Source organism: Hippocampus zosterae, chromosome 4, assembly GCF_025434085.1.
Source record: "Hippocampus zosterae strain Florida chromosome 4, ASM2543408v3, whole genome shotgun sequence".
Taxonomy (NCBI): domain Eukaryota; kingdom Metazoa; phylum Chordata; class Actinopteri; order Syngnathiformes; family Syngnathidae; genus Hippocampus; species Hippocampus zosterae.
The window spans coordinates 58,693-83,660 of NC_067454.1; the positions used below are offsets into that span (position 1 = coordinate 58,693).

At 62.4% G+C, this 24,968-nt stretch overlaps 3 protein-coding genes across 4 annotated transcripts; all 3 read left to right on the plus strand.

Moving 5' to 3' along the window:
* The first annotated feature begins 700 nt into the window (after window positions 1-700).
* Window positions 701-3,619, plus strand: LOC127599960 (annexin A2-like). The gene is made up of 12 exons (XM_052064231.1): window positions 701-816; window positions 897-990; window positions 1,105-1,199; window positions 1,269-1,382; window positions 1,633-1,723; window positions 2,159-2,238; window positions 2,313-2,372; window positions 2,451-2,544; window positions 2,616-2,711; window positions 2,825-2,883; window positions 2,963-3,085; window positions 3,447-3,619. Exons 1-12 carry the CDS (start codon window positions 766-768, stop codon window positions 3,504-3,506), a joined length of 1,017 nt encoding a protein of 338 aa, XP_051920191.1. The 5' UTR covers window positions 701-765; the 3' UTR covers window positions 3,507-3,619.
* A 3,503-nt stretch (window positions 3,620-7,122) lies between these two features.
* On the plus strand, window positions 7,123-10,001 carry asb7 (ankyrin repeat and SOCS box containing 7). Of its 2 annotated transcripts, none has more exons than XM_052064249.1 (4): window positions 7,123-7,266; window positions 7,361-7,563; window positions 8,391-8,996; window positions 9,377-10,001. In XM_052064249.1, exons 1-4 carry the CDS (start codon window positions 7,229-7,231, stop codon window positions 9,505-9,507), a joined length of 978 nt encoding a protein of 325 aa, XP_051920209.1. In that variant the 5' UTR covers window positions 7,123-7,228; the 3' UTR covers window positions 9,508-10,001. The 2 variants fall into 2 exon arrangements, with proteins under 2 accessions (XP_051920209.1, XP_051920208.1); XM_052064248.1 differs by having other exon boundaries at window positions 7,139-7,266; window positions 7,322-7,563.
* Window positions 10,002-10,406: 405 nt separating this feature from the next.
* lrrk1 (leucine-rich repeat kinase 1) lies at window positions 10,407-24,824 on the plus strand. The gene is made up of 37 exons (XM_052064250.1): window positions 10,407-10,431; window positions 11,922-12,052; window positions 12,192-12,363; window positions 12,430-12,612; window positions 12,687-12,820; window positions 13,521-13,747; window positions 14,099-14,226; window positions 14,308-14,471; window positions 14,540-14,677; window positions 14,918-15,030; window positions 15,128-15,198; window positions 15,268-15,397; window positions 15,575-15,687; window positions 15,781-16,001; window positions 16,084-16,242; window positions 16,340-16,512; window positions 16,584-16,695; window positions 17,112-17,271; window positions 17,416-17,594; window positions 17,671-17,768; window positions 17,970-18,141; window positions 18,350-18,513; window positions 18,986-19,122; window positions 19,350-19,614; window positions 19,913-20,082; window positions 20,154-20,354; window positions 20,428-20,567; window positions 20,680-20,817; window positions 20,925-21,122; window positions 21,275-21,426; window positions 21,834-21,951; window positions 22,022-22,141; window positions 22,225-22,419; window positions 22,747-22,961; window positions 23,393-23,752; window positions 23,871-23,972; window positions 24,535-24,824. The coding sequence occupies exons 1-37, from the start codon at window positions 10,422-10,424 to the stop codon at window positions 24,719-24,721; spliced, it is 5,850 nt and encodes a 1,949-aa protein (XP_051920210.1). The 5' UTR covers window positions 10,407-10,421; the 3' UTR covers window positions 24,722-24,824.
* Window positions 24,825-24,968: the final 144 nt, after the last annotated feature.

The following is a 24,968-nucleotide window of genomic DNA, read 5'->3' on the forward strand; positions in this document are numbered from 1 at the left end:
CTGACTTGCGGGTGGGCGTGACTGCGGCGGCGGTATTAAAGGAGCGCCGCGCGCGCACACACGCCTCAGCTCTCCTCGCCTCGAGTGTGCGCCCCCGTCAAGGTAAGAAGCCACCTTTGACAAACACAGACAGGAAATCCTTTGCAAGCGTCGTCTTCAGATGCGTCAGATGGGCCTTCTGAAATGACCCTTTTATTTATTCATTTTTTTGTCGCAAGCGCAATTCAAAAGCAAAGTCCGATTTTCATCGGTTGATTTGACGAAAGCTTTGCTCACGATGGCGTCGTTCCTCCGACGTTTTCATTTGGCGCCGACGACTTTGGCTGAGCAGCTGGAAGATTTGATCTTCTTTTCTGCTCGCGGTGAACTCTGAATTCAAAGCTGGAAACGCCGCTCCAAAGTCAACGTGCGTCCGTTCGCTTTTATGGCGTCTTATCGGCTCTCGCGGCCCCGCCCGGCGCCAGAAAGCAAAGCCGCGCCCGACAGCAGAGTGCAAACGCGTCAAAGGTGCTTTATTGTCGCGGTTACGTTGGACTTTGATCAGAAAGGGGGGCGTTGGGGGCGGGAGTGCCGATTTTTCCCCGCGAGAGACGGCGCGTCGCTATGAGATCAAAACGGAAAACGTACTTTTGCTGGTCTCAAACGAGCGCTCCTCCGAGCGGGGTCGCGGTCCCGAAACCGCCGGTCATCGCCGACCGACCGCCGGCGACGCCGGCAAAGAAGAAACCAAAGACGGCCTTTCCCCCCGCGCAGGTCCCAATCGAGATGGCGCTGGTGTCCGAGTTCCTGGGTCAGCTGACGTTGTCGTACGGCGCGGTGAGTGCGACGAGGAAGGAAGCGGCGAGTCCTTCTTCGCCGGGCCCGTCGCGCAAAAGCCACCTCGTGTTCCCCCGCAGGAGGCGGAGCCAGTCTTTCCCACCGTGGTGGCCTTCCGAGACTTCGACCCGATCGGCGACGCCGCACGTCTGGACGCGGCCCTCCGGAGCAAAGGTCGCGATGAGCGTCAAACGCCGGCGTGGAAAAGGAAGCCCCGGAACGGAAGCCCGCGGCTCGGCGGCGGGAGGCCCGCGCGCTAAGCGCAGATTCCGCCGTTTGCCTTTTCAGGAGTCGACGAGCAAAGCGTCATCGACATTCTGACGCGAAGGTCCTACGAGCAGCGGCGGGAGATCGCCTTCGAGTACGAGCGCCTGGCCAAGAAGGTGCGTGCGGCCGCGGGACGGGGGCGCGCCGGGACGGGGCCCCGCGTGACACCGTGGCGTGTCTTTCAGGACCTGCAGACGGCCCTGAAGGGGGCGCTGTCGGGATCCCTGGAGGCCCTGATGCTGGGCTTGATGAAGAGCCCCGCCCAGTACGACGCCCTGGAGCTCAAGGCGGCCATGAAGGCACGTTCCCGACAAACGGTTACCGTTGGCGACCGCGGCGACCGTGACGGCGATGTCGACGACAGCGGTCGTGACGGAGACCGTAACCAGAATGACAAAAATTGGAGACGACGACGGCGACGCAGGTCATGAATGTGACGAGAAGAATGATTAGAGCGACGACGAAGACGACGACGACGCCTGCCGCAAAACTGCGCATGTCTGAAAAGTCAAGGGGGGCCGTCGATGGTTTTTGTTTTTCCCCGCTCAGGGCCTGGGAACCGACGAGGAGACGCTCATCGAGATCGTCTGCTCCCGAAGCGACCGAGAACTGGCCGACATCCAAAAAGTCTACCGAGAAGGTGAGCGGCTCACTTGGGGCTTTTCTCGCTCGGGCGTCCCCACGGGGCAAGGTGGCGCGCGTGCGTTCGCCAAACCGGAAGTCGGCGTCGCCAAAGGCCGAAAGAAATGCTCGCTCGGCTCGTCCGTCAGTCCGGACGGATGCCAGCGCCAAAGCCAAAGTCCAAAGATGTCGCCGAGCTACGAGGAAAACCACCTTCCCCGGCGTCGACGGCCCAAAATGCTTTTTCCGCCGCTATCGAGACGTCAACGGAAGCGCGACGCGTGTGCCGACGGGGCGGGGGGGGCAAGGCGATCCGCGGATGCGGCCGCAGCCGATCCCGTTTTGCACAGACCCTCTCACCCCGGCGTAGCGCCAGCAGCGGCGTGTTGGGGGGATGCCAGGTGGCCCCCCTCCCTCCTCCATCCCGCCCAGCCCTCTGCGTGTTTGTCCTCAGTGTTTAAGAAGGAGCTGGAGAAGGACGTGGCGGGAGACACGTCGGGGGATTTCGCCAAGCTGCTCCTGGCCCTCATTCAGGTGGGCCCCCGATTCCGCAGCGACGGGCGCCAGCCGCCACTCGTGCCGCCAAACTCCCCTCGGCTTGCCCTCAGACCACGCGAGACCAGCCTTCCAACGTCATCGACTACGAGAAGATCGACGACGACGCCAAGGTTGGCTCGATCCGTCCATCCGTCCGTCCGTCCATCCGCGACTCATTCTGCCAACCCCCACCCCCTTTGCGACCTCAGAGCCTGTACGAAGCCGGCGTGAAGCGCAAAGGAACCGACGTGGCCGTCTGGATCGGCATTCTGACGCGGAGGAGCGCCCCCCACCTGCGGCGAGGTGAGCGGCGCCGGTCCGTCGCGCGGTCGCCATTGGCCCCCCCTCACGCTCCCTCCCGCCGCGCGCGCTAGTCTTCCAGCGCTACAAGAGCTACAGTCCGTACGACCTGAAGGAAAGCATCGGCAAGGAAGTCAAAGGGGACCTGGAAAAATCCTTCCTGGCCCTCGGTACGCCGTCTCCTCCCCCCGTCTCCTCCCCCCATCTCCTCCCCCCGCCTCCTCCGTGGCAAACTCGCGCGGCGCTGACGTGTGTGTGTGTGTGTGTGCATGTGTGTGCGCAGTGGAATGTTTGGAGGACAAGCAGGCGTACTTTGCCGACAGACTCAACGAGGCCATGAAGGTAATGCGGCGGCCGGGCGTGCGAGCGACCTCCGTCTGACCTCCGTCTGACCTCCGTCTGACCTCGGCGCCGCTTTCAGGGCAAAGGCGCCAAGGAGAAGGTGCTGACTCGCATCCTGGTGTCTCGATGCCAAGTGGACCTGATGAAGATCAGAAGCGTGTTCAAGAAGCGACACGGACGCTCGCTCTACCGCGCCATCAGCGTGAGGACTCGAAGCGGCGCCTCGCGTGCTCGCTCGCGACCCGAGCTCAGGCCCCCCCCCCCCCCCCTCCCTCTGGCTCCGCCGTTCGCCTCGCGTGATTCGGGCCCACGCGGGCTTTTGGCAAGGTCCGAAAAGAGAGAGAGCGAGATACTCTCTCGGGCCTCGCTCCGCACCACGGGCGACGTGGTGCGCGATTTTCAATGGCATCGCTAAGCTCGGAGGCCACTTTGGACTCGAGGCTTCGTCGCGGGGGGGACGGCCTTTAGGCCTCGCCGGTGCCGACCTTCCAGGGGCTTGTAGGCGGTCGACCGGAAGAAATCTTCTCTCTCTTGGTCTTCAGCTTCCTCTCGTTTCCTTTCAGGAGCACACCAAGGGCGACTACCAGAAGGCTTTGCTCAGCTTGTGCGGAGGAGATGACTGAACTCACTCCAACGTGCCTGCGCGGGTGCGAGACCTGACACGCACGCACGCACGCGCGCCCTCGAGTGCTTCCCGGGGTGCACGTGTCGATCACAGATTAAAAAAAAAAAGAAATCCAAGCGGTCTGTTTGTCACTTGCATCATAAGACCACTAGAGGGCGGCGAGGATGTCCCCCTCCAGCTATTTCGGTCCCGGCCACGTTTCGGGACGTGGCCGGGACCGAATATAGCTATAGCTTAACAAAACAGTTAACATCAAGTAAAATAATAAACACAACACAACACATAAAACACGGACAGTCGTACAGTCCTAACCACTTTTCCATCATACGCTTTGTTTAGTGGAGCACTTTGCAGAAGTAGTAGTAGTAGATGTAACAGAAGTAGTTGCAGAAGCAGGTAATAACCGAAAACACATAAATGCAGTAAAAAATAAATACATCTTTCTGCATCACGATGTAAATAGCTATAGAATTGACATTAATTTATACTTTTATAAACACATTTAATACATACTTTAACCAACCACGATGTCACTATGTATTATCATCGTCATCATTAGCCATTATTTTAAACGCAAGAAACCATACATCGCAAACATATCACGTCAACTCGAACAAAAGAACTACAAGTCCCAAAGGTCCGACCCGGAAGTGGCGCGCCGGCATGATGAAGGCCAGCTGCCACGCGATTGACTTCGTTCAAACATCAAATTGCAGCCGGACAAACATAACAACGATTTGAAAAGGAGCTGAATGAAGACACCGCTGTTCTAGCAACGCTTGAGCCCACGCCGTTTAAATTGCCGATTGCGAACGCTAACTGACTCCGTTTGCATAGCGATGCGGCGAACGGAAAGCGCAACGGACACAACGCAAAGCACACAAACGTAGCAGCCGATCACGATTTCAACCAATCGGTGCCGACGCAACGACGTCACACACCCGACGTCACACACGACAACAGCTAAGCTAAACTCGCCGAGACGACACTCGAAGTCGGACGGACACGTTTTTCTGCCAATCTGCGCGTTTCCCTTTTTGTCCAAATATATTTGATATACTGAGTGTGCGGGCAGGAGTCCTTTTCTAGGCCTGATTAGCTATGAGCAACAGGTGTGCAGCTGCCAGGGGAGCCCTACAGTGCCACCTGTCGGTCCTAAACCGAATCGTGACACCCAGTGAGCAGAGGCCTCGCCTGATTCTTGTTTCAGGAGGGTCGTGGGGCGGCTACTTGTCAATACTTGACTGTTGTATATTAAAGTACGTATGAGGGAAAAACAAAAACAAAAAACAGGAAAATTCAAACCTTGTGTAGGTTTTGGATGGATTGCTCTACGTTCGGAATGGGCAAAAAGGGGAGATGGACTTCGTTTGAACAGCTTTTTATTTTTGAACGTTTGCCTCGCAACTTTTTTCCCCCAAACAATCTTTATTGAACAAGTCACAATACAATTCTCAGTAGACGGAAAACAAAACGAACGCGTTATTAATACATGTACTTATTACAAACATTCCAACAAAAAGGGAAGCCATGGGATTTTTAAACAAAAGAAAATCAAATAAGGAGCATATAGCCAGAGTCTGAACAGCTTTCTTGTTTTTGGAATTCTTAAGAGAACTCAGATCCTGCTTTGTTTCTGCTTGAAAAAAAAGGTTTTGAATTACTCCATCTGGATTTGTGGATATGGAACTTGGCAAGAATGATTATTCAATGTATAATGAAGGTTTGTTTCGTGTTTTTTTTCTTCTATTTTTTGTAACTACGGTATGGACGTGTGATGTAATATTCGGTCAAAACGTGCGACGTGGTACCCGGTCCTGTCATTGTTCATTCGCAAAGCCTGTTTCCAGACAAAACGTGCATTTTTCCTTCCTAAAAAAAATCTGTGGATGGAAAAGCACTGAATAATGACTTAGGCGACTAGAACCAAATCAACTGTCAAAAAAAACCCCGACACGTATTCTCTTTCAAAGTTTCTTTGGCTTCAAAACAAATGATAATGTTCTTCCCTTGCGGTAAACGGGAAACGGAGTGGCCTTTACCTTGACCACACAAATTGTCAAGCTCTTTCGGAAAAGTTGTGTTTTCTTTGTTTTTTTTGGTTTTGTTTTTGGTTGCGCTTTTGTTTGTCGCGGTGGGGTTTTGTTCGGGCTGGCCTCGGGGGGCGTCGCTGTTATTCTGAAGTCATGATGACGGAAGTGACGACAATGACGCTTCCGAGCCCAGGCAGACTTTTGATTAAAGCTGACAGTTTTGACGCCTAAAACCCCGCAAGATGCAGTCGAGTTCGATGCGTGTGCAGGAGGCCGTTGCGAGCGTTTTGGAGCCGCGACGACGAGAGAGCAAAATGCAGCGCTGACAAGTTGAGCCTCTGGGTTTTGCCTCGCCGCTGCTGCCGCTTCTTCTTCTGCTGCTGCTGCCGCTGCCGTCGCTGTCGCTTTTTCCTGCCGCCTGGACGCTGATTGGTTCGTCAAATGTCCACTCGCCGTGTGTCAACGTTCGTTGTCTCGATTTGGCTTCTCGTCTTGGACGTCGCGATCACTTGGCGCCACACTCGATCCCCGCGCGCAGTCCCAAACATTCCGTGGAACGTTTCAATGTTTGGGGCTAACCTCCGCGGCTAACCGGTGCTAGCTTCCCGGCACAACATTCGAGCCCGGGGGTGTCGCGTTCAGTCGCACGTCGACCCCAAACGTCGAGTCGCTCCACCCGAACCCGTCTTCGGGCTCTCGCTCGCCGGCTTCGACTCGGCCCCGCGGGCGCGCGCACCGGCATCCGCGCCGTTAGCCCGCCCGCGGCTAACGGCGCTAGCACAAAGGACCGCGTTTATGGAGCGTCCCCTCCGCGTCAATGTCATCTCGGTCCACTCCGAGAAGCGTTTCGCTCGCAACTCCCGCGGCGCCGCCGTCGGCGCCTTCCGAGCTCCGCGCTCATCCTCTGACGGCGGTTGGGGGGGCAGAGAGCGACTCGGGCGGTCATCGGCTTGGTTCCGACTCGGCCGTCGGCTCGGAGATTTCCAGTGCGCCCACTGTCCGAGCCCACCCGGTCGGTCCCTCCGGCCCCGGAGCTGATTTGCCAAAGACGACGTAGCCACCCGCGTCTCGAGCTCAAACGAGCGATCGGGGAGCCGCGAGGGCCGAAACGCACTTGGACGGAGGTTTCAAGTACAGTCCACGTTTCAGTCGACAAAGACGCCTTTCGGAATGGCCGCTTGAACCCGAGTGCTCGGCGCCAAGAATTTTGCGAGTGGGCCAGGCTTTCTGGAGCAGTCGAGGTGCCCTCAGGTGAGCTTTTGAGAAATGGCGCTTCAAGAAAATCCGCTCGCCTTCCCATTGGAGTCAGTCAGACGGGATCGAACTTGAGGTTTCTCCAATTGTCTGAGCCGTTTGTCAACTCAACTCGGCTGTGTTTGTTTAAAACAACCAACGCTCGGTGCGTGGATTTATCGGTCGGCTATGGGCACTGTCCGGAACCGCGAGTCCCGCAGGATCTCGGCCGGCTCCTTCTCAAGCGAGCTTCGGAAGTGTCTTTGGCTCCGATTATTTCTTGTTCTTTTTCATTGTATGAACATGAATTCAGCACTTTAAAAACTTTTTTTGTTTTGGGGGTTTTTTTAAGCGCCCGGCTTTTCGTTCTCTCGTCTTCAGAATCGGTTTAAGCCCTCGCCGCAACCTCGGCGCCTTGCGGGAAACTCCGAGTCCGAGCTCGCCGGCGTCCGCTATGAAGAAGAGAAGTTTGTCTCTTCAGCTGATGAAAAGGTAGGAGGCAACGGCGCGGCCGCGCGGCGGCCCGTCCTTCCCCGCCGGAGGTCAGGTGGGAGATGAAGCTTGCCGTTGCGCCATGTGATGGCAGGATGCTGAACTGCAGGAACCCCGAGCTCCACGAGGAGCTGCAGATCCAGGCGGCGGTGGCGGCGGGCGACGTGTACACGGTGCGGCGGATGCTGGAGCGCGGCTACTCGCCCAAGGTCCGCGACGCCAACGGCTGGACCCTGCTGCACTTCTCGGCCGCCAAGAGCAAGGAGCGATGCGTGCGCGTCTTCCTGGAGCACGGAGGTCAGCTAGCTAAAATCCTGATTTCCGCGCATATTTTTCTGACAAATGGCACCGACCCGAGGAAATGCCCTTTCCGAACGCCGCTCGAATGGATTTCGACACCAAATCCAAAGCGGCAATCGCTCGACTGCGGCGTTGGCGATCGTGGCTGACGAGGAATTTTCCTTGCGGAATTGCGCGCAGTCCTCGGCGTCGGAGGCTTTCTGAGGACCCGTTGACGGCCACGCCGCGACGTGGCCGTCGGATTCCAGGTCGGACTCCGACTCGGTTGCTCCGAAAAAACGGGGGGATTTTGCGCTAGGCGGCAGAATTCCTTGTCGCGTTGTCCAGGTCCTGAGGTAGCGAAGCAGCCCCGCGCCATTGGCGGCGTGTTGTTTTTCATCCAACGTACGTAAGGGGCCGCGCATCTCCCAAAAAGGGAACTCCTCAGTCCAAAATGTCTTGAGGATCATCAAGAACTCTTGTGTTGTTTTTGGACGGCGCTGGCGTTCGCCTCCCGCGGATGCCGTTTTTGGCCCGAGGCGGTGTCGCGAACGCCGACCTGGACCTGGACTGAGACCGGCCAGGCCCGGAGTTCTTTGGGTCTCGATCGAGGTGGCTTTTGTTTTGTGACTCGGAAATGGCTTTTCCCATGCGCGATTGCTCCAGAGCCCGTAGCGGACTTTGTCCGACAGATTCTTTTGATGCCGTATTCCGGATTCCAGCCTGTGAAATGGAGCTCGGTTTTGCCAAAACCGTCGCTCGTCACGGTGACGGTGTGCTTTCGGAAGGGGGTGGGGGGGGCAATCTCCTCTCGACAAACATTCTCGTCCACGCTCGTCCCTCAGCGGACCCGACGGTGAAGGACTTCATCGGGGGCTTCACGGCGCTGCACTACGCCGCCATGCACGGGCGCGCCCGCATCGCCCGCCTGATGCTGGAGTCGGACTTCCGCGGCGACATCATCGACGCCAAGAGCTACGACGGCTGGACGCCGCTGCACGTGGCGGCCCACTACGGCCGCGACTCCTTTGTGCGGCTGCTGCTGGAGTTCTGCGCCCGGGTGGACCCGCTGAGCGACAAGGGCACCACGCCGCTGCAGCTGGCCATCATCCGCGAGCGCTCCAGCTGCGTGCGCATCCTGCTGGACCGCGGCGCCAACATCGACATCCAGAACGGCTTCCTGCTGCGCTACGCCGTCAGCAAGGGCAACCACTCGTACTGCCGCATGTTCCTGCAGCGCGGCGCCGACACCAACCTGGGCCGGCTGGAGGACGGCCAGACGCCGCTGCACCTGTCGGCGCTGCGCGACGACGCGCCCTGCGCCCGCATGCTCTACGCTTACGGCGCCGACACCAACGCCAGGAACTACGACGGCCAGACGCCGGCCGCCGTCTCCGTCGGCGTGTCCGGACACAGCAGGCCGTGCCTGGACTTCCTGCGGGACGTCACCAGTGAGTACAAAAACCCACGCCGCTTCGCTCGCCCGTCCCCCCCGTAATGGAGGCATTCCTTTTATACGCGGGCGCACGCAAAGGAATCCAGTTGATTCGTCCGCGGGCTGCCGAATCCCCAAATTGCCGCTATTCGGGACAAACCGGCGACGGAATTGTCACAAAAAAGAAAAAAAAAATCCCAATTCCAAAGTAAAATTCCCTTATGCTCGGGAAAATCCTCATGGGGCTTTTCCTGGGCAGGCCGCGAAATGGACTCGATGTAGGATGGCCTCGGATTGCAAATTGTTGCGCCTTATTCGGTTGATTTTCAAAAGCCCGTCGCTGGCGCCCCCGACTTGACTCCCTTTCCCGGGCGTGCCGTTTGCGTTTGTCCTCAGGACGTCCCCGCAGCCTGCAGGACGCGTGTCGCATCAAGATCCGCCGCTGCGTCGGCCTGCGGCGGCTGCGCCTCCTGGAGGAGCTTCCCATCGCCAAGGTCATGAAGGACTATCTCAAACACAAGTTTTAACGCCGCCGCCGAGAAGGCGGGATCAGGGGGGAAGACCCACGCAATGACTCGGCCGTCTAGCCGCCGAGTTGCGCAAAGCGCGACCGGCCGCTCGCTGTCCGGCGTGCGTGTTGGCGCAATGTAAATACCTGACAGATATTTTTCTACCTTTTATTTAAACGCTGCTCACATTCAACGCGTGCGTGCGTCAGAATGGAGAAAGCGAGTTCTGAAAAGCCACAGAAAGTTGAACGCGGAAGACGAACGACTGTTTGTTGACTTTGTCACTTGCTGTTGGCGACGGCGACGGGAGACCCGTTGGCAAAACGCCGCGGCGAGCGGCCTCTCTTGTTGGAGTCGCATGGTTTGGCGAGTTCCTTTGCGTTGTGCTTCTTGACATCTCAACGCTTCTCATCTCAGCATTTTTTTGGGGGGGGGGGGGGGCGGGGGAGTGAGCGACTTCCCGAATGTACACCGATGTGCGGGTGTGTCAATAAAGTTACCGCGTCTCCGTTCAGCTGTGCTTGATTGATTGATTGGGGGCGGGGTTCCGAAAGGCTTGCAGCTGAGCGGGCGGACTCAACCACAAGCGGGAGACGAGGCGCGCGAGCCCGGTGAAGAAGAGCGACTTGTGCCCCCTGAGGCGGTGGCCCGCCAATAGCCTCGGGACTATTTGGGGGCTTGCCCCACAACACGCGCGCACGCGTCCGTTCTGCGGGCCCCGCAGTCCCGTCAGCATGTTCTTGTTGCTCTCGGACAATTCGAGCGTGTTTTGAAGACGCGTGTACCGGAAGCGTTTGTGTAACGTGCACTTTTTGCCTTCTGGTCGGCGAAGAAGGAAGTGACTCGGCTGGGACTGCCGCCGTCTGCTGCGTCATTGTGTCCGACCAGCTCGCGGCTGCGCCTGTGCATTTGCATTGCAGGCATCCCCGGCGATGTCGCGCGGTGAGTGACCTTTGCGACTTTGCTGTCCATTTGAGCTCATCGCCGCTGCCAAACTCGGGGGGGGGGGGGGGGGCGTGAACATACATAACATGTCATTTGGCGATCGCGATGATTGTCAAGCTTTTCGTTCCAAAAGTCCGAAGAAGGCAAAACGCCCGCGAGTCAAGAAATGCGCCACGTGTGCCGCGTCTCGGTAGCTGAGGAAACTGAGTCGCCTCGGCATCTTTGGAAATTAATTCAACAACCAAAGAAATCTTAAGTGAGCTGAGATTTTCCGGAACTACTTGTTCAAGGTTAAGGGTCCCGATCCATTCCTGCCACGCCAGGATAAGAGAAAAAAAAATCGCATGATAACGCGACAACCTCGTTGTCACATTTGGTTGCGAAGAGGTTGACGTTGTCAAGTGATCATTTTCACTTCTGCATCGCTCAAACGGAGGGAGCCGTTTCTTCCGGTTCGGGTGAGCGGCCGAGTCCTTTTTTGCGTCTCCTAAATCGCCGGCCGTCTGAACCGGCATTGTGCGCGGGCACGGAGGGCGGCGGGGGCGGATCCGCGATCGGGCCGAGCCGCGCCCAGGCGAACCCGGTCGGCGGTGCGCTTCGGCGCGTTGTGCTCGCTTCCCCTTTGGGGACGATCGCTCTCAAAGGGGAAATGAAAGTCGACGGCCCCGCGCGCGCGCCGCTTTTGGTTCCGGATGCGGCGAACGCCTCGACGTGGCGCCGTTGTTCGAAATTCCCCTCGGCGTTTGGTCGTCAGCACGCCGCGACGCGCCGCCGTCTGGCCCGGTCCGGGATGTTGAATGACGATGTATGCCACTGGCACTATGACTCAACGTTTGCTACTATTTGGTGTGGAGGGATGCCGTGTTATGGGGTGCATATAAATAAAGGGGGCGGAGCTTCCCTGCAGTTCGCTTCTCGCAGTGACGGTGCGCCGAGGCACGTCGGGTGCTCAGCGACCACACGGAAAAATAAAAAACGTCTCCAGTCTTGTGCCTCGAATCACCAGCAATGGCGCCTACACGTGACCAGCGACAGATTGCCACAGCAGTCGGTTCAACACGGGACGCCAAATGAGATTGATCTGCCGTCGCAAAGGCCTCGCGGCGCGCACCTCAATTCGGTCAACTTGCAGGGGCGAAAGGCGCTTTTGCGCTCGAGCGCAGCCCCCGCTCGCGGCACGCAGGTTGGAGTCCCGCAACTTTCCATTGAGATCGATCGGGGCTCTGCGGCCACCGGGTGTCGCCATTGAATTTTGCTCCCCGATCGCCAGACGGCGTCGTCGAGATTTCACGAGCGCGCCTAACCGGGCCGTCATTCATCTCGGAGCCCTCGAGAAAGAAAAAGACGTCGGCGGCGCCCGCGGCTGACATCGTCAGGAGCCCGCCGTCCCAAAAGCGCGTCTGTCGAAATCTGCAATCGCGCGTGCCTTCACACCTCCGATTTCGCGCCGTCAGAAAGTTCATCGTCTTGGTCTCGCACCCGTTTAGGAGAAAACGGTGACGACGGCGCCGCCTCGTGCACCGCCCCCTCCCCGGCCAGCATCCGGAGGGCGTACGAGGCGGGCCGGCGGGAGACGGCGAGGGACTTGATCAGGAGGGCGGACAAGCTCGCCCACGCCGTGAGTGTCCGAGGCCGGCCCTGAGGCCGCGGGGCCCGAAGCTCTCCCGCCAGCCACCCCCCACTCCCACCCCCTCGGCAGAACTCGCACGCCGAGCGAGTTCGAGGCGGTATAAATGCCGGCGCGTGCCTGTTTTTAGGACGAGCTTCTTCGGGCGGCGTGCCGGCACGGCGACGTCGAGAGCGTCGATTACCTCCTGCGCGAAGCGGAAGTCCGGGTCACGACCGAGGCGTCGGAGCGGAACCCGGTGGTGGCGGCGGCCCGCTTCGGACACGGCGCCGTGCTGAAGATGCTGCTGGACGCCATCCCAGGTGGGCGGAGGTCGGTCCCGCCCGCCCGCCCGCCGCCACGGCAGGAAATGACCCGTGTGTCCGCAGGGGTGCGCCAGAGGAGCGAGCTCCTCAACCTGCTGCTGTCCACCTGCTGCCGCCGCGCCGACGTGGACTCGGCCCGCCTTCTGGTGCGGGAATACGGCGCCGACGTCAACGGCGACGGCGCCGGCCGCGGCGACCGCTTCCCCGTCATCTGCGCCGTGCCGCTCTACGCCGCGGCCCGAGCAGGTCGGGTCGGCCGCCTCGGCGGGACGCGCCGGCCCCGCCCGCCGGCGTGACGCCCGCCCGCGTTCTCCCCGCAGGCGGCGAGGAGCTGGCCCACTTCCTGTTGGAGAACGGCGCCGCTCTGTCGTCGTACGTGCTGCTGGACCATCCTGACCTGAGCGCGCGACTTCTGGCGCGAAGGCTGCGGCGCGGCGCCCGAGACGGGCAACAGGTTGACGTCTTGACATTGGAACGCGCAAAAGTCCAGCGCGGCGGGTTCGTAGAAAGGCCGAAGCCTCGACCCGAGCCTTGGAGCGGGTGCGTCCGGCTCCGGGCCCAGAGGGCCCCCGCCCCGCCCGTCTTGAGGCTCCCCTGGCCGCGACGCGCCCGATTCAGATGATGGGCTCGTCCGATGATTTGAATCGGGCGCGCTGCAAAACGGGCAGGACGCCAGCCCTCCGGGACCGACTTCGGACACCCATGGCTTAGACTCCCGCCCCGGCTCGGGTCCGACCGCGCCGCTCGCACCGAGCCCGACCGGAACGAACCCTGAATCGGCATTCGGAACCCGGCTCCGACCAATGGGCAAAGAACTCGGGTCCAGGGCAACCCCTCCCCTTTTGGCCAAAGGCGGGTCCGACCCGAGTCCCGACAAAGCCGCCTGAATCCAACTCCCGTTTGTCTCCCGAAATGTTTGCGCTTGATCACAAATAACGAGACCGGGTGGGAACTGGAACTGGGAACCGGGGCTCTTTCGGGCTCGGGTCGTAGGCACCCGGAAGTCAACTCTGGCCCGCGGGGGGAGCACTCCCGATGGCGGCGAGCTATTAAATGGTCCTTTGCCGCGGCGCTTTCGTTTCGGCCCATGTCGAAGGTGAACCCGCGCCCCGCCGCCGCCGCCGGCTGAACGTTGCCCGTCGCCGTTTGCCCAGGCGCTCGGCGTGCATTGGGGCGGCCTGTCTCTTCCCTGGTTGGAGGTTTCCTGGCTCGTGGGCGTGTCCCGTCTCATCACGCATTTGGATTTGTCGCGGAACAATTTGTCGTCGTTGCCGTCCGTCCTTCCCTGGGGCTTGCCGCGCCTCCGGACCCTGGACCTGTCCCGCAACCGCCTGACTCGGATGCCGCCCGCCGCCACCTCGCGGGAAGTCATTTGCAGCAGGTGAGGGGCCGCCGCGCCGCCGCTCGTCGATAGCGACGCTCGGCCGGCTTTTATTTTGAAACCGCCACTCGGGAGCGAGGGCCGCGGCGGCCGGCCCTACCCGACTCGTTCTTGGGGCGCAAAAGCGCAACGAGGGACGTGCCGCGAGACGGCGTCAAATCGGGAGGATCGCGAGCGACTGTCGGTGTCGGTGTCGTCGCGTATTCGCCCGTTTGTCTTTTTGTGTTCGTGTGTGTAGAATTGAAAGGGAGAGAGAGCGCGATTGAACGCTGACTTTCAGGTTTGCGTTTGAGGCCAAATTGTAGCCGCGCGCACGTTGACACTCAAGCGGCGTGCGGGTGCGGCGCGCAGGTTACGTGAGGTGAACGTGCGGCAGAACCGACTGAGCGCCTTGCCGGCGGGTCTGCTGCACCTGAGCGAGCTGAAGAAACTCTGCGCCTCCCAAAACCGGCTGAGCGTTTTGTTCGACGTCCCTCCGGGTAAGCCGCGAGCGCTCCTCTTCCTCCTCCGCCTCGCCGACGCTCAATTCGGCACGCCTCTTTGTTTTCTTGCGGCGCCAGCGAGCAACTGGATGGGCCTGCGCCAGCTGGAGGACTTGGACGTGTCGGACAATCTCTTGAGCGCGCTGCCCGCCGACATCACGCGGGCGCTCAAATCCCTCCGCGTCCTGGACGTGTCGCGCAACCGGCTGGGCGGCTTTCCGGATCCCTGGGCCTGCCCCCTGGTCAGCGGCGGCGGCGACACGCGGCGGCGGCGCGCTCTCCTTGACGTCTCTGTCGATGGGGGTTTCAGAACCGCTGCGGGGCGTCGTCCAATCAGATGAGCGGCCTCCCGGACAACATCTCCGCCTTCTGGAAGGATCACCTGCGGGACGTGGACTTGGCCGACAACCTCCTGGAACGTCTGCCCTCCGACCTCTTTCGACTGGAGGTACGACTCAAACCTGACCCGCGATGACCGGACGCGAGCCGCCTCTCGAACCCGCCGAACGCCCAAAAACAACGCTCGGCAAAGGCCCGACCAGAACCTTGCCGGATCCTCGCCTCCGATTCGCAAAGAGCGCGAAAGCCGTCGGCTTTCCGCCCCCCGTCCCATCCCGACCGGCGTGTCCGGCCCGTCCTCTCTGTCTCCTTGTCTCTGACCGAACCCCCCCGCCCCCCTTGCCGTCAGGCTCTGCTTTCGCTGAGGTTGTGCGGGAACGCCATCAGGACCCTGCCGCCGCCGTCCCACTGGACCTGCTCGCAGCTCAGAACGCTGGACCTCTCCAGGAACCTGCTGGGAAGGTACGTCCTCCGGGACCCCGATTAGTCTTTGACCCTTGACCGTTGCGCAAGAACGGGACGAGCCTGAGCGAAACCCGACGGCGGACATCTCCCGTAGGAGCGAAGAAGGGCCCAAGTCCCGAAAACTGGCCTTCTTGACCACGCGGAGCAAAAAAGATCCGGAGGCAGGTGGGTCCCCGGCAGGTCCCGGCGCGTTCCGGCCCGGGACCCACCCCCTTGTCGCTTGCCACCCGCCAGCGCCTCCCGTGGACTTGCCGGCGTTCCTGCGGGATTCCCTGGAGGTTCTGCGCCTGAACGACAACCGCCTGGAGCGCGTCCCGCCTTCCGTGTGCGCTCTGAGGGGCCTCCGTGAACTCTACCTGGCCAAGTGAGTCGCCCGTTTGAGAAGCGATCGCCGAGGAATCGCTTCTCAAAGCCTCTCAAACGTCGGCGATCGATCGATCGTCGGCCACATTTGGACGAGGCTCCGTCCCGCCGCCTCTCATCCTCCGACGCGAGGCGGCGTCCGCCAAAATCCGGCGCCCATGTGTGCGTGTGCGCGCAGCAACCCCGGCATCCGGGAGCTTCCGTCGGAACTGGCCGGGCTGAGCCACCTGTGGCGGCTGGACTTGGAAAACCTCCACATCGCCAACGTGCCTCAAGAAATCAGGAGCGAAGGTACGGCCCGACTTTTCTATTGTTCCTTTTGCCCGTCTGGCGACGTGACGTTACCATGCCAAAGACAAAGACCAAATTGGGGTGGCGGTTCAGGCTCGGCGGCGGTGCTGGGCTTCCTGCGCGCGCGGCTCCGAGGGGCGGAGCCCTGTCATCGGCTGAAGATGCTGCTGATCGGGCCGCCGCGCCAGGGCAAGTCCTCCCTGCTGCGGGCGCTCCGGACGGGCAAAGCGTCGGCCGCCCCCTCGGCGCCGGGCCCCGAGCGCGCCGTCTCCACGTCGACCTGGGAGATGGCCGCCGCCGCCGGCGAGAGCGAGGTCAGCCCGCGCCGCTGAGCTGGTGTCCAAAGTGGTCCGACCTTGTCGAGCGCTGACTTGGAACGCGCGGTTGCGGCGTCAGAGCTTGGCGTTCAGCGTGTGGGACGTGGGCGGGCCGTCGGGCCCGTCGGCCGTCACGCCGTGCTTCTTCACCGACGGCGCCCTCTACGTGCTGGTCTGGAACCTGACGCTGGGCGAGGAGGCCGTCGCCGACCTGCGGACGTGGCTGCTCAACATCGAGGTTTTTCCCGCCGCCTCCATGCCCCGCCCCTCCCTCCTTTCCATTTCACGAAGGCGGTCCGACCGACTTTGCGCCGTCGCGTCCGCCGCCGTTTGAGGCCCGAGCGCCCAGGTCGGCGGTGGTGCTGGCGGGAACCCACCTGGACCTGATCGCGGCCGAGTTCCGCGCCGAGCGGCTGGCCACGCTGAGGGCTCGCATCCTGGCTCTGTGTCGCTCGCCCTCGGGCGCCCGAGCCGGCGGCTACCCCGACGTCACGGCGGCGCACCTGCGGTGAGTACGCCGCTGGCCGCCCTCGGCGCCGGGGCCCGTGCCGCTCAACTCCCCGCGTGCGCTTGTGTCAGCGAGGTGTCGTGCGAGACGCTGGAGGGCGTGCGCGGGCTGAGGAACCTCATCCGGCAGGTGGCGCTCTCCATGAAGGACACGCGCGGCCGAGGCAAGCTGCTGGGCAGGATGGTGAGGACCCCCGACCGTCGGACCGTGCGTCTCAACTCCTTCGCTCCCCAAAACCGATTGGCTGCGACGGAATTGGGAGTTTTTGGCGCGGGTGACCCGGTCGGGTCCTCCGGGGGCCCGCCTTCCGCGTTTCCCTTCTCTTCCGGTGGTCGGCAAGATTGGCCACGCGGGCACCCGCGGCGGCTCCTCTCGTTGCACGTTGTCTTGAGAGGGACGCAATTTGCACATTTGACTTGGGGACGGGGGGACGCGGAAAGCGGCCCTCGAGAACCGGACGCCCGCGGACTCGGCGGCTCGTACGCCGCACGAGCGGACCGGCTGCGTCGGCTGCGTTTTGACTCGTGTCTGACGAGCGTGCGACTCTGGCGGCGACGGCGAAGAATCCGGGCTTCCGATAACGAGCCGCTTCCCGCCAGATCCCCGGCAGCCACGTGCGCCTGCGGGAGGCGGCGGCGGCCGAGAGGCGACGGCGCCGCGCCGAGGGAGAAGCTCAATTCCTGACTGAGGCTCAGCTGCGGCGCCTGGTGGAGCGCGACGCCGCCGGCGACATCGCGCGCTACGACGACTTGCCGGCCGGTAAGATGGCGCCGGGACGAAGGCTAACCCGAGCCGGCGACCCCCGGCCGACCCCGAGTCTTCGGGCGAGGCAAGAGCTCGTTTCGGCCGAGCGATTTGCGGCGGGCTCGAAGGCGGGGGCGCCGCTAACGTGCTCCGGCGCAGCCATCCGCTTCCTGACGGAGACGGGGACGCTGCTGCACTTCCCCGACAGCAGCCGCGGCCTGCGCAATCTCTACTTCCTGTGTCCGGCGTGGCTGGCCGAGTGCCTGCAGAGGTTGCTGAGCCTCAAGTCGTGGCGCTCCCCGGTCGCCGACGGCCTCATCCGGGCCCAAGACCTCCGGGTGGTTGAGACGGGAAGGGAAGGGGAGCGGGCTTCGGGGAGCGCCGCCGCCTGACGGCCTCCCGCGTGTGCTCCAGATGTTGCTGGTCGAGACCGGGTTCACCCGCGACACCGAGGAGCAGTACTTCCAGTTCCTGGCCAAGTTTGAGATCGCGCTCCCCGTCGCCAACGACAGGTAACCGGCAGCCGCGTGTCGGCTTTTGCGGAGTACGCGCGTTAGTGCGCTCCCAATAATCATTGTCACGTGCAAGTGGGAAATTGGCTGGCTTCTTCGCGGCCATTGCGCGTTGGGGGTCGGCCCCCGTCGCGTATGACGCGTGCGACTTGACCGGTGACCGACGGGACGTGCCCTTGTCCTTTGTGCGGCCCCGCCCAGCTACCTGCTGCCTCACCTGCTGCCCGCCAAGCCCCGCGTGGACCTTGAGCGCTTCCGGCGGCCCGGCGCCAACACGCTGCAGCGCCTCTTCCGCATGAGCTTCGTGCCGGCGGGATTCTGGGAACGCTTGGTTGCCAGGATGCTCATCAGCCTCACCGACATGGACGCGCAGGTACCCTTCCCCGCCCCCGCGCCCGCCTCGCAAGAAAATGACGGCGCAAAAAAGCCGGCCGCAGTTTAGCAGTCCGATGACGCCTGTATCCTCACGTCGCATCGAGACGCACTTTTGGAACGTTTTCTCGGCATCGCGTGGCTTTGACGTGTGGGGGAACCGAACCCCCCCTCCCCCAAATAACAGCTCGCGTCTGCTTTCGTCTTAGTGGTTGGGGGCGGAGCGCAGCGCCGGCATCCGGACCTCGGCGGCGTCGTACCGCTCGGGAGGAGAGCGGCAGAGGAGCCGCCGCGGCACCTTCCGAGTGCGCCGCCGTCAGACCGTCTACTGGAGGGAGGGGCTGCTGGTCACCTTCGACGGAGGCGACCTCAGGTCAGGCGAGGGAGACGCCGCCCACTTGGCAAACAACCGAACGCGCTTTCCCCTCCGCGACGCAAAGTCGGCCGGCGGACACCAACGCTTTGCTTTCGGTCTCTTTTGAACGGCGCCCGCGTCGGCACTTCTTCTCGGTAGATTTCGGGACTTCCCAACCGCCTCCGCCAAAACGTTAGGCCCGAACCGTACCCGGTCGTCGGGATCCGGCTGGATTCGGGCCGGGTTTTGCCCCGCACGAAAGTTTGGCGAGGTGACGTCACGCGTCCGTCGTGAGCGCGTGCCGCCGGATTGCGCTGTTTCCAATTGGAGGCGCGCCCGCCTGCGAGTCTTCCGTGCGAAGAAGAACCCGCTAGGCTCTCCGGGCGCTGGCTTTTTCATCACGCCGCGGTCCGACGGCCGACTGACTAGGCGGATATCGTGCCGGGTGGCGGAGTTCAAAGGTGACGCGCGCGTGTGCGTGCGTGAACAGCGTGGAGTCGACGGATGTCGACTGGAAGAAGAAGAGCGGCGGCATCAAGATCGTCTGCCAGTCGGAGAACCGGGACTTCTCCGCCATGGCCTTCGTCACAGACCACATCAACGCCCTCATCGAGCAGTGGTTTCCCGGTGGGTCCGCCGAGACCGCGTTGGCTGCGGGGGCCGGCGGGGGGAGGGCTTTGCTTTCCAAGAAAAGAGTGCACGACCCCCAGAAGGCAAATGCCCGCGTCCGTCAAAATACGTCCGCGAACAGGTCATCCGGCGAGCGAGCCGATGCAAAGTGACGGCCGGCGAGCGCCCCTTTTGCCCAGATTCCTTTGTGGAGTTTGTTTTTTTTTTTTTGCTTTGGCGCGCAGTGCTGACGGCCAGCGAGAGCGACGGCAGCCCGGTCCTGGAGCGCTACGCGCCCTGCCCGCTCTGCGCCGCTCGGGTCCGACGGAACGCCGCGGGGACGCCGGAACCGACGGCGGACCCCGGCGACGGGGGCCAGGTTCATCTCTTCAACGTGGAGGACTGCGCGCTGGCCGCGGTCGCCGGCGAGAGCGTGGGGTGCCCCCGAGGGCATGCGGTGCCGCTCCGGGACCTGGTCCCCGAACTCTTCATGACGGACTTCCCGGCACGGTAAGGCCGCCCACGCGCGACGGGCTCCGATCGGCCGAGTTGCCCCGAGGCCATCCGGGTCGGCTTCGGATGGTGTCCCGAAGCCAAAAGATTGGGTGGCCTCATCCCATTTTGGCTTTTCACTCGCCGGCGGCGCGCGCAGCTTAACCGCGGTTCGAAGCGGCAAAAATGTTCCGGCCGACCGCGGCCGGACGGATATCCGGGGATCTGGTGAATTGCCGCTTTGTTTGGGGCGACGAGTACGGCGCACGGCACTGAAGGTGATGGCGCGGCGGGCACCTCGCCCGTTGCTTTTCAGGCTCTTCCTGGAGAGGAAGCATCTGGACTACTCCGAGGACGGCTCCGGCATCATCGGTCAGGGCGGCAGCGGCGCGGTGGTCTACAGGGCTCGCTACCGAGACCGGCCGGTGGCCGTCAAACGCTTTCACTTGGGGAAGTCTCGGCGCGACGCGCTCTGCGCAGATGCCGGTGAGCCTCGCCGGGATGCGTGCGCCGCCCGCCATGTCCGGCGTGACCTTTTGGCGCGAACGTGCCGTCAGACGCGACCATGAAGCGTCTGCGGTCGGCGGAGGCGTGCCGCCGCTTCTCCGAGTTCCGTCAGGAGGCGGCGACGCTGCACTCGCTGCGGCACCCGTGCGTGGTGGGCCTGGTGGGGGTGTCCATACGCCCGCTCTGCCTGGCGCTGGAGCTGGCGCCGCTCGGCAGCCTCGACGGCGTCCTGGGGGGCGGACGGGGCAAAGGTGGGGCGCCTCGCCGATGCCGCGCCCCGACTCGGCGAGGCCCCCCCGACTCAGCGCCGTCTCCCGCTCGCAGGTGGCGGCTACGCGCCTCTCGGTCACATGGTCACGTACAAGGTGGCCTACCAAGTGGCGGCCGGACTGAGCTACCTGCACGGGAAGAACTTCATCTTCTGCGACCTCAAGTCGGACAACATCCTCGTCTGGTCCCTGCAGGTGCGCTCGTGTCGGGAAAGGCGCCGGCGGGCGCCCGGCGGTCCGACCGCATTTCACCCACGGCGCCGCCCGGCGGGCCGCGTGACGTGGCGCCTTCCCGCCGTGTTTCCAGGAGCGGGCGGCGGTCAACGTGAAGCTGTCCGACTACGGCGTCTGCCGCCGGTCGTTCCGCGAGGGAGCCGTGGGCGCGGAGGGCACGCCGGGGTACCGGGCGCCCGAGGTCCGACCCGGCGTCGTCTACGACGAGAAGGTAGCGCCCGAATCCGACGAGTCCGCTTCTCTCTGCGCGCGCGGGTGCGGATGCGGGGGCGGGGGCGGTCCCGACGGCGAGACTCTGACGCGGCCGCGTGCGCCTAGGTGGACATCTTTTCCTACGGGATGGTGCAGTACGAGCTGCTGTCCGGCCGGCGGCCGTGCGCGGGCCGTCACGGGCCGGACGCCTCCGAGAAGATCCTCCGAGGCGTCCGTCCGCAGCTGGCGGAACGTCCGCAGGAAGTCAACTTCTACTTCCTGCAGCAGCTCATGACGCAGTGCTGGCACACCAAACCGGAGAAGGTGATTTGCCTCAACCGGGCCCGGCTCGTCTTCCCCCCGTCGCCTCCTTTCGCAGAGGCTCCGTCTCCGAGTCGTCATGCGCCTTTCTGTGTGTTTTAATGTGTGTCTCAGCATTTGATTTGATTTTTTTTTTTTGCACGCGCGTGCGTTAGCGTCCGACGGCGTCGCGGTGCATGCGGCGCATGGCGGATCCCAGCTTTGCGTGTCTCCGGTACGTGTTGCCGTGCGGCCCCGGCTCGCAGCTTCTCCTGCCGACGGTGGAGGGCCACCACCTGCTTTTGTGGGACGGAGACGCGGACGACAGGTCGGCCCCCGCCCCTCGCTTGCGTGGCGCGCTCTTGATTCCACGGGCGAAATGCCGCGACGGCTCCGGTTAGCCCGAAAAACCGATCGTGGCGGACGAGTGGCTTTGCTTTATTCGTAGTGGGCATTCCCCACGTTGCGCGTTTGCCAAGGAATCATTTGCAAACGCTCGTTTGTCGGGACAAAGCAAATTGAACTTCAAGTGTCCACTCAGTCATTCCCACATCGACTACATTCACCTTGACGCGTTCATCCATCGAGCACGCAGACGACATCCACGGACACGCGGATGAAGACGCAGATTTAACACACGCGGCGCCGAGCTCTCCCTTGTAGCGTACGTGCTAACGTGCCCGCCGGAGGTGGAAAGGCGGGATTTGCATCGTCGGTGGTTTTGTGCCGCAACAGGAGCTACAGCGTGCTCAACGTGCGCAAAGGTCAGCTGGAGGTCAACAGGAAGCGGTGTCCCGGCGGCAGGGTCAGCTGTCAAATCAAGGTGGACGACGCGTTGTGGGTCGCCACGCACGTACGTACGCGCGCGTCCGCCGCTCGTCACGCGTCACGCGTGTGATTTGGTGTCGTCGCTCGCGCCGCAGGAACAGGAAGTGCTGGTGTACGCGCTGAAGGACGCCTGTCCTCTCACGCGACCTCACAAACGCTTCTCCTGCCCGGCCGTCGTCACCTGCTTCCTCAAAATGCCGCCGCAGGCGCGACGGGTCAGTCGGCGCAAAAAAGCGCCCGCGCCGTCGTCCTTTCGCCGCCCGCCGCGCTTGCGAATGACGTCCGCGGCCTCGTCCAGGGCGTCGTGTTGGCGGGCATGTCGGACGGGGCGGTGGCGCGCTACGGCGCGGAGGAGGCGGGACCCCCGGCCGAGGGCCACGCCTACCTGTGCTTGCGCGCGCTCAATCGGAGCGCCTTCGGCTTGACGGAAGGCGACCCCAGACAGAGACCCGCCCCCGTAGCCTGCATGCTTCTCGTCGGCTGCGGCTCGCAGGTGCGTCTCCGGGCGCGGAAGGCCACGCCCCTTCCTGCTCCGCTTCAACCCGGTCCTCCTCATCTTCCCGTTCTTCCTTCCTCGGCTTCATCGCGTCACGTCCTTCCTCTCGCCCCTCTCTTCTTTCTTCCTCCCTTCCCTCTCCTGCTCTTTGCCCTTGCCGTCGTCTCGTTTGCTCCTCCCATTTTCCATCTTCCTCTCTCTTCATTTGCTTCTTTCTGGTCTCCCTCACCTTGCCGCTCCTCTTCCTCACCTTCCGTCCCTTCCTCCTCCATCTTCCTTTGACTCTTTCTCCTCCCCTCCCGCACCTCGGCCTCCCTCGCGCAGCTGTGGCTGTCCAACGGTCCCGGCGTGCTGGTGGTGGACGCCGCCAGCCTGGCCCCGCTGCGCCGCCTGGACCCTTACCGGTGTCCGTCCTCGGTGGTCTCCATGGCGACGGGCTTCACCGTGCGGGGGGAGGAGTCGGTGTGGACCCTGGACGACGTCACCGACACGCTCGTCCTCTTCCACGCCGCGTCTTTCGCTGCCTGCGCCGAGTACAAGTCAGTAGCCCGCTGGTGCGCTCGCCCGCCGGGGCCGAAGCGCCTCTGAAATCGCGTCCTCTTTCTGACTCAACATTTGGGGATGTTGAAGCTTTGCCATTCATCGTTTATTCTCCACCCTTGGCCGTGAAGAGAAAAAAAATTACCTTCAAGACGTGAAAACACGTCAATGGCACTGAGTGCGCTCAGCGAGAAAAAAAAAAACAACCAACCCTAATCAGAGCCACACCCACATCGTACCAGTACTTGAATGGAACCTCGAGAAAAAAAACAAGAGCCTGTGAAAATTTCTCGAGGACGTCTGAAAGCCGCAGAACCCGTCAAGAAGTGTCGGAGGCAGCGGCCAAAAGTTGCGCAAAACACAATGTCGGAAGTGGGCTGGAGCACGGAACGACGACTGATCGTCTCGCTCGTGGCGTGTTTTCCCTCAGCTGCGGCGACCGGAGTCCTTTCCGCGACGTCTTTGCGGTCCGCCGTCCTTCGCCGTTCGGCCCGGACGCGGCGGCGACTGAAGCCGAGGACGAGGAGGAGAACGCGAAGCCTCCCGGCGGCGCCGCCGTGACGATCGGCCACAGCGAGGGGGCGGGAACTCAGATCATCCGGCACCGGGATCGGCCGACGGACGGATCGGCGTCGTCGGAGGAGGACGCGGAAGACGGCTCCTCGCCGCCGTCTTCAGAGACAGAAGACGGCGAGGAGCCGAGCGCTGACCCCGCCGAGTGCTCGGCGCCACCTCCTTGTCGGCGGGCCTTCCGGGTTCTGGTGGTGAACGACGTACTTTGGGTCTTCAGGTAGCAAACGCGCGCGCACGCATCCGCCCTCCGACCGTCCGCGCGCCCGTCCCGGTGTCAGCGAGCGATAATTCGGCGGAATACGCCATTGAAAGCGGTCATTTCCTTTCCTCGCCAGGCGCGGCGGAGACGTGCTCCTGATCCAAGTCGAGCCGCACAGCGAGCAAATGCGAGGACGGGTCAGCGCCGTACTCGGCCCGCCTTCAGGACACCGCTTGGGGTCAGTCCACTTCATCGCTCGGAACCTGTCGCCGTGCCACGCGACCGATCGAAATCGCCGCGCCATCGCGACGTCAGAGCCGCGGCGGGTCGCGGACCCCCAAATCACAAAAGGAACGACGGAAAGTTCCGCGACCCGCCGCGGACGGCGCACGAGAAAAGACGCGCAAGCGCAAAAGGGTCGGAAGGTTTCGGAACCTCCGGCCAGATGCCGACTTTGGCCGGAGAAGAGGGGTTTTCCCCAAACTTTAGGACCGCTTGGCGGCTCCTCCGGCAGACCCCTCCAACCGATCAAAAAGTCTGACCTGGCCAAGTCGAACAGAATCGGGATGGGTCCAAATCAGACTCCGCCCAAGAAGGATTTGGCCCGAGAAGACGCGAGGCAAATCCGCACCTTCGTGGAGCTTGCGTAGCGTAGCGGAAGTCATCGCCGGGCGCTCGTGCCGTCGCGGCCTCAAAAAAGAAAAAGGATCCCGTCGGCCGTGGCGTCGTCCCTCCGTTGAGCCTCGGGGCCGCGGGCTCGGAGTCCTTCGGCTGAAGGCGGTCTCTTTGCCTCTCGGCAGGACGCTGGTGGAGGCGGGGCTGGCAGGCGAGGACGCGGTGGCGTGCGGCTTTCGGGGCGGGTCCTCACCCTCGTCTCGTTTCAGCGTCTGCGTGTGGCGCGCCTGGGACGCCGCGCGCCTCGACGTCTTCTACCGCAGCGCCGAGGACCTGGCCCGCCTGGAAAGCGCCGTGCGCCGCCGCAGGTAGCCCGTCGGGAAGACGCCGCCCAACCGGATGCTCGACATTCTTGGGGACTTGCTGTGTATGCCTTTTGGGGGGTTTTGAAATACAAGTTGGCGCACTGCTTTGTCGCCGTTTTTGGCACTTGCTTATTTATTCTGCCCAATTACGTTGGCAGTCCACTTCAATTTTGTGCGTATTCGTCAACGTCAGTTTGGAGCCAGCTGGAATTTTGCTTCAATTACAAATAAAAGCGGACGTGATCTGCAGCCGC

Bases quoted from the DNA above. Each gene is read 5' to 3' on its own strand.
- LOC127599960 (XM_052064231.1), top strand. From the start codon at position 766: ATGGCGCTGGTGTCCGAGTTCCTGGGTCAGCTGACGTTGTCGTACGGC. The intron at 2,545-2,615 runs GTGAGCGGCGCC...CGCGCGCGCTAG, and splicing joins CGCCCCCCACCTGCGGCGAG to TCTTCCAGCGCTACAAGAGC. The intron at 3,086-3,446 runs GTGAGGACTCGA...GTTTCCTTTCAG, and splicing joins CGCTCTACCGCGCCATCAGC to GAGCACACCAAGGGCGACTA.
- asb7 (XM_052064248.1), top strand. From the start codon at position 7,229: ATGAAGAAGAGAAGTTTGTCTCTTCAGCTGATGAAAAG. The intron at 7,267-7,321 runs GTAGGAGGCAAC...GCCGGAGGTCAG, and splicing joins TCTCTTCAGCTGATGAAAAG to GTGGGAGATGAAGCTTGCCG. The intron at 8,997-9,376 runs GTGAGTACAAAA...GTTTGTCCTCAG, and splicing joins CTTCCTGCGGGACGTCACCA to GACGTCCCCGCAGCCTGCAG.
- lrrk1 (XM_052064250.1), top strand. The intron at 14,472-14,539 runs GTCAGCGGCGGC...TGGGGGTTTCAG, and splicing joins ATCCCTGGGCCTGCCCCCTG to AACCGCTGCGGGGCGTCGTC. The intron at 22,962-23,392 runs GTCAGTAGCCCG...GTTTTCCCTCAG, and splicing joins GCTGCCTGCGCCGAGTACAA to CTGCGGCGACCGGAGTCCTT.